Genomic DNA, 17075 nt, shown 5'->3' with positions numbered 1-17075 from the left:
TTCTGCTATAGAGTCAGAGCAGGAACAGGTATCTGCATAAATGGTGCATGAAACATAAATGAAAATGGATTTCCTGTATGCATGCATACACTTGCATATTTAACACGTACAACACTGTTACAGTGAGTCCATGTTCTCGGCTTGGCTGTGTTTTCTAAAAGACAATTTAACAAGATGGTGATACACAGGCTGTTCTGGAAATTGAATATGTTATATATGTTGTTTTCTTGATCAGTGTAGCTACACACAGATTGTATTACGTCAGTGGACTACATTTACAGACACTGATTGGATATCCAAATAAAAGACGAAAGAAGAAGAATAAAAGAAGACTTTAAAACAGTCTAAAATCCTAAAAAAATAACACACAGTGTGAGGATTGATATGATATTTAACTGCTGTTCTTTCAGATTTCTGCCTCTAGAACCTGCCAGTTCTTTTATTCTTTACTGTCCAAGTATCCATACAGTGTTTACACTGTAAATGTGACGCTGCACCAGGCTTCAGTCTCTCAGAGACAGCCATAAAAATTACAAAAGAGGTGATTGACGACCTCTACGTCTGACTTATGAACTTACGAGTCTTCAGGTAGTCTCCATCCTCTTGACACTTGGCAGCAGAAGTTGAATCTGGGACTCAATCTTTGATATATCGTGAGCAGGATCCGCTCCCTCTCTGACTGCCTGAGACCGGTCCAGCAGCCAAACATCTGCTGTTGATTTCAGGGTGGGCTGAAAGCTCCCCGTGCATTAACATCCATGTCATAATCTCCCAAATTACATCCTAAACTGTGCCTTGTGCATTACTCTGCCCTGGCCTATAAAATGGTGAGCAGATTTTATGGACCCTATAGAGAGTTTTAAGCTCACACCAGAAGTGTTTGCTGAATATTGGTTTGTCTTGCTTGTCTGCATTAATGCATGGAGTTTGTGAGCTCTGTGCCACCTCCATATTATGCACATTCATTTGTGAATTGCATGATAGAATTTATCCTGTAAAAGCCTCCAGTAAACACCTCAAAGGAAATGATTTATTCAAAGGTGGAAGAGTAGTCTGCATTCATAAAGGGTTTCATTAGTTTATGTTAAAGGCCGAGTGGAGAGAGATGCCGATATATATGTTTACAGCCTCAGCTTCGCAGAGGGGATGAGAGGGGGTTTTCATTACCTTGCAATGTTGATAACATCTTCCACAAATCCTGATCAGCAACGCAGTCAATCTAATGCAGATATAACATTTAGAAATAAAGACTTACAGGGCTTTACAAAGCAAACTGACACTTATTGTTAGCTACAAACACAGCTGTGCTTCACTCTCATTGAATTCATTTACATGCACAAAATATTCCAGGTTTTGTTCTTCTTCTGAAAAAGATGGTATTCCTTCTAAGCTGTTTACATGTCTAATGAAAATGAATATTCCACTAATACTCCTGTTTACATGCAGCTGTGCATACTCTGATTAACTCGTCCGATGTCGTTTATCATGTCAAAATATGGAAAAGGACAATGGCTGGAGTCTCTTGTCATTTTACATGTTTGCATAAAGATAGGATTTTTTCAAAGTTTCCTACCTGTGGCGGACTTGTTGAACCATGTGAGCTCAGCCTACCTCTTTCATTCCTTTAAGCCCCTTCCTTAAAAAGGTTTGTCTTGTGATACTTGATCCTCTCCAAAAACCTGTTGATATCAAAGTCTTCGATGATGGTTAAAAGTAGGTGTGTTTCTTGTTCCGACCAGAAATGTGTAGCTTTTCTGTATGCATTTCTACCACAGCCTCAGGGTTCCCACGGTCATGGAAAACCTCAGTCATGAAATTTCACAATCTTGTCTTCCAGGCCTGGAAAAGTCATAGCTCTAACACGTCAACTTGGGGCTGCACGATATATCCTCTCAGCATCGATGTTGTGTTGTGCAAGGACAGAGCAGTTTCACTCAAACAAACAATTTGCTGCTTGATACACATGAAAAACTCACATGGTTTTCATTTTCCATGACTAATTCCGGACAAGTCTTCCCTTTAAAGACAGGTTACGTGTAAATGTGACAGTGTGGCGACGTTTGTTATGGGAAGCAGGACTTTCCTGTGTATGTGTGTGTGTGTGTGTGTTTGTGTGTGTTGGAAAGTGCTAAAGACACAGTTGAGTGAGTGCTTTTCCAAAATGAATTTTTTTTATGGGTCCTTGAAAAGTCATGGAAAAGATTTGAATTTTTGTCCAGTAAAATGTGTGGGAACCCTGAGCCTTGCAAACAGTTGGTGAGTTGGTTGTATACGTGATCAGATTTTGCTATTCAAACCTGAATAATAACAACATAACCCACATGTTTTAAGCTGAAAATCCTAAAGAAAATATACATTTACATGACCCTCATCAAATAAAACAATAGGGGAATATTTTGTGCGTGTAAATGTACTCATCGCAAAGCAGCTGTTAAACAAACAGACCCAATACTACAAACTCTTTTTTTCCTCTTTCTCAATTAAGGAATTCCTGTGGAAGACCGAGTGAACATCTTCATCAACAGTTTTGGCTCCATCCAAGAAACGACCATGGTGAGAATCCAGTCCAGTCCCATTTCAGCCTGACTCTATTGATAATCAGTACTTCTGCCAGTCAGAAGTAGTGGATAAGAGCTGAACACTGCTTCATCCCACAACTTTTAAGGAGGATGCGTGAGCATGTGTTGTAGTCAGTATCAGACCATTTAGTGGTAAATCATTATGAAGACCGGAGTTTTCATGCCTCATTTATCTGATGGCTTAATTGCAGATAAAGAAGTGCAGTTTGAATGCAGATTAAACTCAAGGACGGTGCTGGGTCGACTCTTGATCATTTAGGAAAGAATAAAGGGAACATTCTTGAAGGTTTCTAATGAGCCCGGCTTACTGGTGTGTTTTAATTTCAAGCTGCTGGGAGGAGCCAATAAACATTAAGTGTCTCTGTCTCAGTAAATATGTTCAATTATGTGACAAGGTAAGAGAAATTAATGCAGTGCAGACTTCACAGTTTGATGCTTGATTCTGTCTCATGACCTTCTCGATATAGTGCAGTTTTACAGTATGAAATCTAGAGTGTTATCCCCAAAGAACTGAAATTGAAAGCACAGTCTGTTGTTTTGCATAAATCATGCAGGCACTTTTTTAACTTATATGCAACAAGATGGGTCAGCAATCTTGTTGCTTCAAAGCAATGCAAATCTTAGTTTGAAATTTTGACCTTTAATTAGAGCAATATTTGTCTTATTCAGAATACTAGCCAAAAAACATATCATGAGACAAGGGTGTGTGTGTGTGATATCTACCGCAATGTCGCCCAACAAATTAGCACCCCCACTGGTTTGGTTAGGTTGAGGAAAAGAATTATGGTCAGGCGTTGTCACATTGCATACTTTAGGAAAAGAATCACAGTTAGGTAATGTTGTGTAATGCACATTACAATAAATATGCAGGTTAGGTTTAGGAAAGTAAAATTACTTTGCATTGTTGCATTACATAATGTTGAGTTATATAGGTTTTGTTTAAGAATGATAGTTGGTTGCTGACATCTTATGTAATTTACGCAAAGTAACATACTCAACATAGCATGACAACGTGATGGAGTACCTAAAAATAGCTCAAAGTTCACTTGACTTCACACAAGACACAAACACACGTCTCCTGTGTGAAAGTCCTGTGTGTGTTTGATCCATCCACCATCCCAAAATGCCTCCGTATGTGGATTTTCACCCTTCATACCACTTCCTTCTTTACTCGTGTCAGCACATTAGTCATGTTAGGTCCGCCTTTATGATTGTGTGGAATATATACAAATTCTGGTGCTTTACTTTTCATACGAACAGTGCAGGAGAACAGTCTGACCAAAAGGATTACGTAATCAGATTTAGTCTAAAACCAGAGTTGCACTTTTTGATTTGGCATACCAAAGAATAAACACAGAGCTTTTCTGTTTTGTTTTTTATTTTTTACAAAAATAACTGAACTAAAAACTGAAATGAGAACATATTTTGATGTGTTTGTGAAAGCTGTCAAACTGCTATCAAATGCAGCACTGCTATCAAATCCCATTTGCTCCCCAATGTGAATGTACTGGCACTGTTTGGTCAGTGGCTTCCATGCCAGATAGAGAGGACTTCAACTTGTGATGGGCTGCAAACACAATTTCAATGCTCCTCAAACAAAACAGCTAAACACAAAACCATAGCAAAGCATAGCAGCCTTTAAGACTTGAAAGACATGCAACCCATGTGTGAACTGTGTGGCAGCCAAGGACCAGTTCAGTGCCATTCCTCACAAACCTGATATTTTTCTTGCATGAACAATTGAGTCATGGAATATACTGGAACAAGAACAGATAGAGTGCTAGATTTTAGACCTTTGCTCCCAGAGTCTTGGATAGTGTCTCTGGCCAAAGCGGTGATCAATGTTCCACTTGATTTCACGAGGAGTGATACTCTGAACAAAGTCTTGGATCCTATATGGTGGAATTGGAGCTGCATGAAAATGTACTCTGGAAATATTTCTTTTGGCTGCAGATCATTAGAGTGTGTCCGCTTGTAAAATCTTCCAGTGGAGAGCTTCACACCATGACCAATTACAGAGCAATTAGGATGATAAATGCTGAAATTGGGAAATCCTTAAATCACAAAGTATAGACAGCAGGGGGTGCATGGATGGTGGAAGACAAAAAAAAAGAATAGGAGGAAGCAAAATAGAGGGGTAGAGAAAATGAGAGATCAAGAGAAGGGAAGAAAGAAGGTTTTATAAGAGCTAAGGAGGCAAACGGGGACGGGACAGACAGCAGAAATTGAAAGATAGTGACAGAAAGACAGAGAAAGTTTAGGAAGGATGGGTATCAGGCCCGATCAATGCATTTTTTAATTAATCGGTTATTTTGAGCATGTGTAATGTGTAATGATGTACACGGTGAGCATGATTTGCGGCAGATATTCAGGTTTATTGTAATGCTGCTACTTCAAAAAATAGAAACTGTTTTCATTTTCATGTTCAAGCTGCTACACAGAGGGGAATTAATTTTTTTGTTGATTTTTAGTGAACTAGTTTTACTATAATGCTGTTGTAAGCGGACTTGTGACCGTTTTCCTCTTTGTTGTGATTGGAAATTATAAAGTTAAACTATAACACCACTTTGAAGGGGAATTTGGATTATATTACTCATTAATACTGTTCTGTACTGTTCTGTACTTGTGTACATGTTTAAATGCTATACATAGTGAATTTGAGATCAAATACTTTAGACATTTTAGGTCGGTTACTTGATTATTTTATTAAAAAGATTTTTGCACAAAGTAGAATTAGAATAGCCATTAAACAAATATTTTTAGTTTGTTAACTTTGTTATTTTATAAAAGTAAGATAAAAAAAAAAACCTTAGGTTTAAGTAACTGTTCAGATTTTTTCTCTTATTGCACTGCAGAGCTATTAAACTGTCCCGCATATACACTGCAATGAATTTTAATAACTTAAGAGTGCTTGAATTGTGCATTGTGCAGCTGTACAGGTAAATACAGGTATTGGTATTAGGACTCTGCATATACTCAATATCAAATGACTGGGATCAGAATGGAGGGGGGAAAAAAGATCGGGACATCCCTAAAAATTTGGGGAAGAGTGAAATAAAAAAGACCACAGAATGAAGACAAACCAGACAGAAGGGGACCAAAGATGACGAAGGAGGGAAATAGAAAAAGACAGGAATGAGGAACTTGAGCAGGGGGAGGTTGGAGGAAATTATATAGAGTGGAGGTGATAAAGTAAGACAAAAAAGAAAGAGAAACACCAAAAAAGGAGAGATACGATCGAGAAGAACAAGTGATAGCCAAGATGGGGACTCCCAGATGACAAATTCGTCTTTCCTCTTCCCCCTGGACTTTGAACGAAAAACAGAAAGAAAATGAAAGTGAAAAAAGGTTCAAAACGTAATCCAGGAGGAGAAGGAAGAGACAGCTGGCCACCTCTCCCCCGCAATTTATCACTCTGTGGGGTATCTGATCTCAGGAAACCCTCTCCCATCATTGACACCTCCCTGGGCAAAACCCCACCTCACATCCACTGTAGTTAACATTTCTATTCTCACTTTATGATTATATTCATCAGGAGCGGATGACTAATTTGAGATGAAATAAATAATAGCGGTGTTTTCTTTTACTGCTTCTCAGCTTGAGTGTTCCTGGTTGATTACAGCGAGCGGTGGTGTTAAATCTCTCCGGAATCGAATGCAGCACAGGCAGCTTGATGGTGAGCCAGAGGGAAGATATATTTCCTTGTCTGGTTTTCAGAAAGGCGAAGGTGTGGGAATTGGCCCGCGTCTCCGACAGACAGTGAAGAGCCAGCAGTAGCTATTCGTGCTGTCGCTCGAGGACTAGTTGGACATTTGGAGTCTAAAATTAGGTTGTATAGAAATGACGGCAGGCTTTCCAAAATGAGATATCAACAATTTGACCACTGTGCCTTCTCCCCAAAAATGTTTACTGGCAGGAAAATAAAGCACATTCTGGGTTATGGCTGGATTTATAAACCATCTTAAATTCTCTGTGTATAAAATGGTGTTAGCTGAGCTTTTGAAATAGTTCCTGCTTATTCATAATGTATATACAACAAAGAGGGAAAGCTGTCTCTTCATTCTTGTCTCCTCGTGGACATTTTGCATCAGCGTGTACCAAAACTAATTACATGGATAAATAATACTGTATCTTTTTTGCATATTTTGCCAAGGAATTGGTGTACTGTATACAGTATGGTATTCAGTTTTACATGAGAATAACACAGTCAACACTTGCACAATACAATACTGTCTGTGCTGTTTTGGTGCAAAGGAAAGATTTTAGCGTGAAAAATGTTCTTGCGTAGCAGAAAGGAAAAAGGAGAGCAGGACTTCAACTTTTATGTTTCTGTAAATCCCAGATATGTAATATTTCTATGTTTTTATGCAGCGGATATGTTGAAAATTAATGTTTCAACATATCCGCTGCAGCTAAAGATTCCAACAATGTTTAGCTAAAAAATATCAGCTTTTGTTGTTTGTTAGTCTGAAATAGTGATCTGCAGCTTGGCAGTCATCTTACCTAGGTGTCACACCCTTAATCATTTCCCTTACATCCCAATTACAAAGTCAGCTCATATACATGTAACTAGAATTATGTCAATGCAGAAATGTTGATATGATATGTAAGAAATGTACAAATATAACGTATTCTTTGTTTGCAAAAGATGTAAAATTCCAGCATTTTCTTCGGGCAACTAGGCTGTTTGTAGCAGGTACCTTTAATAGAGATAAAGATACGATAGTGCTTAAACAGAAATACATACACTTACAATGTACTTTCATGAAAAACAGGTGCACTATAAAACCACATCTGGGTCAGCTGGCTGTCTCACACTGTCAAACCTGGCTGTAACTACAGTTTCCAGCAGGAATATATTTTTTCAGGAAATAGTTAACATACATTTACAAAAGGTGAGAGAAAGAATTTAAATAAACAAGACACCAAAACCCACTCTGCTCACTAAATCTGGCTTTACCAAAATATTTGCCAGCAAACACATTATGTGTACTCTTTCAGAAATATTTGCCTGTGCAATTCCAAAATAAGAGAGAGTTTGAAAATCACCGTGGCATCTGTGACTCATGTGTTGACAGCAAACTTAAGCTTTTTTTCTCTTTCTTTATGGGTGTCTCCCTTTGTATCATAATATATGTGTATCTTTGCATCTGCGCCCACTCTCTAAAATCAGACGTTTTGGCAGGTCAGTGAGCACAGGGCAGGCAAAACTCTTTATGGGTGCTTTTTTCCTCAGCAAAAGTTTGTGACTTGCGATAATTGATAATTGATTTGTCAATCCATTTAAACCTGATCGAATCAGATTTATGGACAAAAAGAGCAGCTTCTGCAAATGAATTCAAACTTTTAGACCCAGCAGAAGTTTCCCTTTCAACGGGGCTGGTGCTCCACTGCTCCGTCTGTGCCCAGAGTGCACTCTGAGCTCCGAGAGTGTGGTGAATGTGTAACGAAATGGCATTTATATTTCAACAGTGCTCCTGACCAATAGTCCACCTCCAAAAACAAAAACATCTATTTGTGGCAGCACATGTTTTAATAGTGGCGGGCCAACACAATAAATGACTGTGTAAGAAGACTTGACTTACAAACACAGGGATTTGACTCAGTATACCACTGTTTGTGTCCTATGTGAAACCAATCATCAACCTTGACTTATTTTAACTGATGTAGGTTAGTTCATCATGGTATTTTACGTTATGTCGTGTTATTTAGCAAACATACTCACGTATTTTACTCCAAACCTTGGTCTTTTCCGAAATGTTGCCACATAGTTTGGGTGCCAAAACAAAACTGAAAGTGAAACTAAACTGATCATTGTGAAACTAAACAGCCACTATTTCACAACATTGGATAGATGCACTTTCAGGCCTCCTGGTAGGTGCAGTTTTCTCGCATCTGAAGTGACTTAAAGTAGCAATAACTACTAGTAACGACCATTTAAATGGGTTGATAATGTTCAAAAGGGGTTCAAGTAGACATGTTATTCAATATTTAATACATATGTGCTTTAAAAGGGATGCATTTTCTTGCACTGATTCATTTGAATTTTACCTTAAAATGGTTTATCAAAAACCCACCTGACAGAATATGTTCTTTTTAGTTCCATTATTGCTGTTGCAGTAGGTTAACATAAAGTTCCCATTTTACCCCACTGCGAATGTTATTATGGTCCATTATGGTCCCTGCTGCTGATTTCCTGAATGCCAACAATCCACTGTGTCCTCATTATGAGAAAAAATGCACCAATCTGAAAACACCTGAGTGCAGAGCATAAAGCAATGACAAATGCTGGCTTTTAGCAGACTCCACATGAGCAGCTGCATCAAAAAAAACAACCCTTATTATAAAAACTGGGAACAATGAAAGGATGGAAGGTGGAAGTTAATTTCTTACCCAGAAACACACCCACACCCACCTACAGCTGGTATTTTGGCGGCTTTATTTGACATGTCATCCATCTTCACACTCAACATTAATAGTCCTTCCTAACACCTGGTCCCAGAGCAGCGTGAGGCACGCCATCAAAGCAGGCACACAAAAAAACCATCCCAAACCCTCACAGAGTGATATTTTCCCACCAAAAGAATGTGGATTTTTTTACTAATAAGCTCTCTAATGAGGCATTTGCTGTATGGCATGTTGCTGTTATTGATAACATTTGACCCTTGGACTGTGTGTAGTTGTATGTATGTTGTCTGCCTTGAAAGTAGAAGTCGAGTGTTTTCGCTGCAGCTGTTAAATGTCACTCTGCACATTCAAGTGGTCTGCTGAAGTTATCATTGAGATGTTTGCTGTGAGAAAATTCTGCTTGTCAGTGACTTCAAAGAAGTATGAAACGTAACCTGTCAGTACTGTGGGACTGACATGTCCTATCCACGTTTTTCTCATCTGTTAACTGTACATCAAACCAGCAGTATCAGAGAAGTATCTGAAATATAAAACTAAAGTGTTTATCAAAATAGTTTCCAAATAACTTTCTGGAAAATTGATAATTGACTAATTGTTGCAGGAGCTGTACTTGTATAAGATGTTGGGTAGATTAATTTACATCAAAATTTATTTTGTAAATTTTTTCATGCCTTGTTTTTTGTAAACATCTTAATTTGTAAAGTAACTAGGAACTAAAGCTATCAGGTGATGTAGAGAAGTAAAAAGCACAATATTTTCCTCTGAAATGTAGTGGAGTAGAAGTACAAAGTGGTATGACAAGAAAATAAATTAAAATTTGTTCTAAAATACAGCACTTGAGTAAATACTGAAAATGTCTTGAGGATTTTTCATTTCTTTTTCTTTTGAGACAAATCTTGCAGCGTTATAGAGCAGGATCTTAAATAAAGGCGATTGAAAATAACAAGTCGTCATGTTGCCGTCCATCTGGGCAAAATGTGAATGCAAAATTAGCATTAACCAACTTCCATTCACAGAGGTCATTAATCCCTTTAAAAGCACCCAACTTGAGTCCATAACATGATACAGACATTAACCACGTTTGTGCTCATCTGTTGTCCCTAACAGGATTACAGAGTGAACATCTTCCTGCGGCAGCGCTGGAACGACCCCCGGCTGAAGCTACCGCAGGACTTCAAGTCTGATTCTCTCACCGTCGATCCCAAAATGTTCAAATGTCTCTGGAAACCCGACCTGTTCTTCGCCAACGAGAAGAGCGCAAACTTCCACGATGTTACCCAGGAGAACATTCTCCTCTTCATTTTCCGTAACGGGGACGTCCTCATCAGTATGAGGTAATGACTTTTGGTTTGATTATTTCTTTGTTAAAATGTGCAAATGGCAGCCAATATTTAATGTGCTATCCAAAGATAAATAAGCTCCAATTGTTGTTTAAGTCAAAGTATGCAGGATTTTCCTGAAAAAACAAAACAATGTATAGACTCATGCAGAAGTAATCCCTCTAAATCATCACTGATAAACCACTAGAAGTGTGTGGTGGTGTATTTATCTGCAGAGACTCTTTTCGTACTTTGCTGTGGTTATTATGTTCCTGTGTGGGTGAGGTTCGGACTAGAGACCGGGTGCCAGAATGTGAGCAGCACGCATCCAAGAAGAAGCTACAAAAAATTGCAGAGACAGCGCATAAAGTCATAAATATTGCGAAGAAAAAATCAGAGGGAATCCATTGGTGGTTTTCAGTTTGATTTTCGCTGGCTATTGTGAACAGCGACACTATACCTTTGAACAGTTATGTAACTGTTAAGGTAAAATGTCATATCAAAGTGTCTGTTATAATTCAAAAATCATCCACACAGTAACTTTATGTGGTCTTTATATTAAAAAAAATAACTATAAACTATAAAAATTACCCTCTTGAAACTATGAGAAATTGATTTCTGGCCGTAGCTCCATATCTCACAGAGAACCCTTACTGAAACAATACACTGTTAAGCACAGAAAAGTCTCCATGCACTCGAATGAAATAATTAATATAATCTTTCATCTCTCGGTTCATTTTGATGTGGGAACTTTACGAAGTCACATTTCAGAATGTCTTTGAATTGAACCTGCATTATTTAGATATTCACTCCGTTTGGAGCTATAAAATTTTGCATGTTTCAAAAACTTTTAATAGCAGCCGACATCTCCGATGTGCTTCGTGATTCAGTCTGCAAGTTCGTCTGGTACAGTCTATGATCTGGTGCCAATTAATGGACATTATCTAAGAAACAATTGACCAATCAGAGCACAATAATTTCATTTTTTCTCATATGAAATTCATCTAGCACTAAACAGGAGACTGGCTGTGTCAGATGTGTTCTCACCTACTGGAAATACTGGTGTAGATGAGGGTTGGGACCTGGGTGGACCGTGCAGGAGGTAGTAAGTGACAAAAAAAGTATGCTGCAGTAACTGCAGTGTTTTGGTCTTTGGGTTCATAATTTGGTCATAAACAAGCGAGTCTCTTGCTGTTCCTTAAATTTGCCTCCCAACTTTGGTGTCAGCCCTCACAGACCTTCTTCTTCACCCTTGGAGGTTTGTTTTCTCTTGGTTTCACGTCAGTCACATGACAAAAATGTCATCAACACGCCGACTGACTTGCTGAGAATTCTCCAGACAATGACCTGCTCTCTTTACACATGGACTCAATCGGACATTACACACACTTTGTAATAGGGAGCAGGCAGGGTAAAGTCAGTGTAATGTCCGCTCTAACTGATTCAGACATTTGCGTTCTCTGGTTAATGTCTAAATAAATTCAGGATGTGTGAAAGGGGCTTTAAATAGCTACATTTATAAAGAAATAGTGACAGAAAAATAAAGATGATATAATCTCAGCTGTGCTAGTTTTCGTGAGACCAATGTATCGCTCCTATAGTAGCTTCCATATTGATGGAAAAAGACGTCATGGGATTGATGCACCACTCACTACTGATTTGTGAGGGTAAAAAGAAAACAACTGTCCTCCAAACAAAAAAAATAGGCCACCACGATGTCAGGCAGAATGAGTGAAGTGCCAAATAAAAACAAAATGGCAATTTAATATCATTATCAGACTCAGTCCAAAGCTTGCCTAATGTAGCTTTAAAATCGTGTATACACAAGAATAAACAAACACATCATGAGATTTAAGGCCTAGTTGCATGTATACGACTATTACCTGGAGACCATAATTCTCCCTAATATGATAATGTAATAACTGATCATTTGTGTTTTTAATACCCTGAAAATATGCAACATTTATTTTAGTCCTGTGTGCATCTCAGTGAGTTAGGGACGGCTTGTTTTCCTAATTTACAAGCATTATGTGGGTTTTCTATATATTTTATTTTTTCTGGGTCATGAATCATTGAGGCTGTGGGCTGCAAGAGTGTATTTCGGAAAGATAATGAGACTGTTGACATGCACAGCATTTGGTAAAAAAATATCTTCTCTTCCAAGGAGCTCAATGTCAACTAGTTGGAGCCAGACTCCTACACTCTGGTGTTCAGTCGTCTTCAGAGATAATCTTTTGGACTTAGTCTGTAATTTTGAGCAACTCTCAAACAAGAAGACTCAAGGGTAAACCTTGAAATCCTATAAAATATCAAAACAGTTGTGTAATACAAACAAGGCCTCTGTGTGAGTGTAAGTGGACAAAAGAAAAGAAAAATGGAAAACTGAATTTTCTTTATCTTCCTGCAGGTTGTCTGTCACCCTCTCCTGTCCGCTGGATCTCACTTTGTTCCCGATGGACACACAGAGGTGTAAAATGCAACTTGAAAGCTGTGAGTTCTCCTGAATAATATCCCCGTAATATCAAAAACACACATGTCAGCTCTGTGAACGTGATTTCAGTCGGACTTTAACTCATCTGCATGTTTGAATTCGTGAGCTCCATTATTTATGAGTTGGGAATATATTTGTTGTTTTTGTAAAATAGTTGTTTTGGGCTAAATGAAAGCTTTTTGCTTGTGTTTAGAAGCCAATTTCAGTGGCGAACACTAAGAGAAGTGGAATAAATCATCATATTTTAAGGTTGCTGTGAAAGTCTCACAGCTAATTGAGCTTGACTGTGGTTTTTGCATCTTGTTTACAAAGCACTTTAGACTCGAATAAGCAAAATAACTTCGAGCCATTTCCCTCTAATGGCTAACCGGACTGCCAAGACGTATAGTTTTCTGCTCGTCTCTGTGCATTTATATTATATTTTTATACTCTGATTGTATGTTTCTGAGTGTGCTTAACGTGCAAGCAGATATTGTGGGCATTGACTGTGTATGTACATATGTATTTGTGTAACCGCTAGTGTGGTTTCAGCAGTGTTTTTTGGATATACGTGTTCACTTTTTTGTGTGCCTTTGTCCCTCTTTTGTCCAGTTGGCTACACCACAGACGACCTGCAGTTTATGTGGCAGACAGGAGACCCAGTGCAAATGGACGCCATCGCTCTGCCACAGTTTGACATCAGACAAGAAGATATTGATTATGGGAACTGCACCAAATTCTACACAGGAACAGGTACTGTCCTTTTCGTGAGTTTAATTTTCTCACATATTTTTTACACAAAAAAAACACAATTATGCTTATTTGTGAGGAAATTAGATGTTAAATCGTTCAAAAATACTACTTTTTAGAGACATCTAGCACAAAGTAGGAGTCTCCTTTTTTAATCAACCTCAATGGGCTTCATTTACAAACAATGCATGGAGTAATATTTTCTTACCTTAATTTTTTAGTAATCTGCCAGCAAATTTAGAACTGCCTCAGACCATAGATATGCACAAATGATTGGCTGTCTTAGGAAATGTAAACACACCTTTTAACTAAATGCATATAGTGCAAAGCTTCCCATGTAGTTCATGTAAATGTTAGTGTTAGTGTCTTTTAGTTTATTGTTAACTCATTCCTGCACACTCTGTTTACTTTGTATGTTATCACATCTCAAAAAGGTCGCAGCTGGTTACTAGTTGGACGCTCTGTGTGAGCTGTGCAGTGGTGAGCTGTAGCCACCACAAAAGCTGTTTTATAGGTTCCTTCAGAAAAATCAGGGGAGGATGATGGGTCTTTTTGTTCAGGTAGGATTAGTTTCGTGCCGGTGATTGAAAGATGAAATCGTAGCAGATCAGGTGCCGAGCAGCAGCGGGCAAACGTCACAACACAGCATTGCCGTCTGTGCTCATCTGTCTTATCAGAGGCGATGCTGTGTGACTTCTTTATTTCTGCTGGTAAAGGCCAAAAGACGATTACACCTCCATCTCCTGCTTCTGTTTGTTCAAGGAAATTTAATTTTAACACCTCAATAAATAACAATATTGGAAAGATGAACTGAGGATTATTTTGCAGTGAGGAGATTCAGTCTTTTAGGACAGAGAACAAAGGTGTGTATGTGTGATCAGACAGTCAAGTGAAAGAGAGAAACACATCCACACAGTCTTTTAAAACTTCCCTCAGTCATGACAAAAATGTTGCTTTATTCTGCTCTCCATATGAATTAATAATTGCCACAAGAAAAAAACGCAGCTCACAATGATGGTCTAAAAGTGTCTTCCTTTGTCCTGGCAGAGACTTTGACTTGCAGGACAACAACTCATATATCTGATAATGGTTCTGTCTAATTCAGCTGTGGCAGCGTGCACAGCCCTGGCTCTGGCACAGCTGAGTGGAAAGAAGTAACTGATCATTTCGATAGATACTCCTCTCTGACAAGAACAATATGGAAGTTATCACATCACAATTAGGGTTATTTTGTGGGTTAAGTCTGCAAAACAAGCCTCTGTGAAGCTTTGCTACCATCGAGCTCATGGTTAAATTAAAACATAAAAACAAGACACAACACATTACAAATTAAAACTTTGCTCTTTGAAGTTTTTCAAAAATGTTTTCAAGTTGAAAAATTAAAGGTGCCCTGTAGAGTTTTCTTGTAAACAAACTAAAGCTGTTTTTGCATTCAGTGTTACAAAAAGTAACTGTATGCACTTCACTTTCCTATTGGCCGAATCACAATGTTTTTTTCACTATAACTTTTGGGTTGAAAAACCCTGCGTCACATACATAAAAGGAAACAAAAGGAGCAAGCGCTGCCTCAGCTGTTGTGTTTTTGGCCATCTGAACAAAGGACAACCCCAAAAATGTAATATATGTTTAAGTTTCCGTTATATTTAGGTTTCTTTCACTCCTTGATGTCATACATCTTTTTTTTTCAATACTAAACTGAAGCTGTTATCTCAAAACCACCAGACTCTATTGACAAAAGCGGTCATTTTAGGACATGGGGGATGCTATACTACTGCTACCTCAATTGGTTAATGTGTAAATATTAAAAATTTAGCAACTTCTTAGACTGAAAATATTTTTTTAAGTGGCTAAAATAAATTGGCCACAGCAGTTCATTTCTTATTTTCTGTTACAGGAGGTCAGACCATCATGTTTAACTATATATCTTTAAACATTACAGTTATGCTTAAAAAAAGACTGATTTTACATATCTCTGTATTTCAAATCAGTCGCCAGTTGTCAAACCAAAAGTTTGCAGTGCTGTAGTTTTAATGTCTTATTTCATGCTTTACATACATCATTCGCTGGCGGTCTCTGCCTCTGTTGGCACATGTCTACGTGTCATGGTTACCGCCACCATTGTCGAACAGCAGAATAGTTGCAGTCAAATGTATTCTCCTGTCCATCTCAACTTTTTAGTGTGTCTTGCTCTTGAATTGCCAGGAAGCTACTCTTTCCATGGAAAATCTGATTTGCATTGCACAATTTTACGAATTTTTGTTTGGCTACGTAGGTATTGGTGGAGGGTGGAGGTAGCCACAATGAACTCAGACAGACTAATGTACAACACATCACGCTGACTTTTTTCCCCAGGATCTTGGCAGGTCTAAAAATACTGAGTATTCCCGTAATAAAGTATAATAAAAAGTACAAAAAAAGGTGCTGGTACTTTGCCATACGTGTATTCAGACCAGCGCGAGCACAAAACGACATTCGCAATGAAATGGAAAATCTCTATCAGCCAACAGAGCTGGTATGACCTCAGCGCTCTCGCACTTGGGAGGCACTCTGCTGGCAATGAGTCAGCCTTTTAACGGGTTGCCGTGGCAACCTGGCCAGACACAAAGATCACCTCTGTGTATGACTGGTTCGAGCCTGCTCTGCGACACAGGCAGCCCTTATATGCCGTAGAAAGCTCACCCAGAGATCCCCGGGCTAGTTAAATATTACTTCAGCCCATCCACTCTACCATCCCATTGGACCCGCCGAGCAGCCTCAAAGAGCAGAAACACAATGCTGCCGCAGGAGGTCTGAAGTGCATCAATGTTTATTCAATACTGCTTTAATGAAGACCACATTTCCAGTAGGGATGGATCAGTCATAATTGATCATTTATGAATGGAAATTTATGCTGTACTCTTAAGAATGATAATTTTCTAAAAACATGTCCCCATCCACTGAACAAAGGGACTTAGTGTTTGGCAGAGGACACATTCAGGTCTCTACATAATCGGCATGTTATGAATTGGAAGCAGTGCTTTTTTGGGTTGCTGCCCTGAGTGCTCAAACAGGTCTGAGCTTTAACAAAGTTAGCTGAAATGATGTTAAAGTCCTCATCCCCACTGACCTTTGTCTTTCTCTTCTCTTTGGCTTTCTCCGTTACTAATGGTGCGCACAGCTGTGCTTCGCTTTGTGCCGAGGCAAAAGGAGGCAGATCAGATACAGGACTTAACCTGGCTGCTACCTTTCCTCTAAATGCCTTAAACAGATTTCTTACACCAAGTCATAAAGGGCCATTTTTCTCACCTGCTCTGTTTCAATTTAGGGGTTGGATCCTCCTAAATTAACATTTTAAGTTATCACAAAAATCGCAGTGATATTGTATTGTGACTAAAGTATCGTGAAAATATCATATTTTGGGGCCTCTTGTGATTCCAAGCTCTAATATTTTAACCCAACATTGTGAACTGAGAGAGTAAACTATATACTTCACGATATTTTCCTGGTCAAAAGCCAAAATCATGGAAAGCTTAAACGTGACAGCCGCCGTGTAATTTCAAACAGATATTG

At 38.6% G+C, this 17075-nt stretch overlaps 1 protein-coding gene across 1 annotated transcript in view; it reads left to right on the top strand.

Annotated features, from left to right (window-relative positions):
* The window catches only part of glrbb (glycine receptor, beta b), a 41867-nt gene that overhangs the window by 11818 nt on the left and 12974 nt on the right, over nucleotides 1-17075 (top strand). Inside the window, exons 4-7 of the mRNA XM_042493316.2 lie at nucleotides 2486-2553; nucleotides 10095-10321; nucleotides 12714-12796; nucleotides 13389-13529. Coding sequence (XP_042349250.1) covers nucleotides 2486-2553; nucleotides 10095-10321; nucleotides 12714-12796; nucleotides 13389-13529 — 519 coding nt within the window. The remainder of the gene's footprint in view (nucleotides 1-2485; nucleotides 2554-10094; nucleotides 10322-12713; nucleotides 12797-13388; nucleotides 13530-17075) is intronic.

This window comes from Plectropomus leopardus, chromosome 8 (assembly GCF_026936395.1).
Source record: "Plectropomus leopardus strain MGB_pleo_1.0 chromosome 8, ASM2693639v1, whole genome shotgun sequence".
Classification (NCBI taxonomy): domain Eukaryota; kingdom Metazoa; phylum Chordata; class Actinopteri; order Perciformes; family Serranidae; genus Plectropomus; species Plectropomus leopardus.
This window is presented reverse-complemented; position numbering and strand designations above follow the sequence as displayed.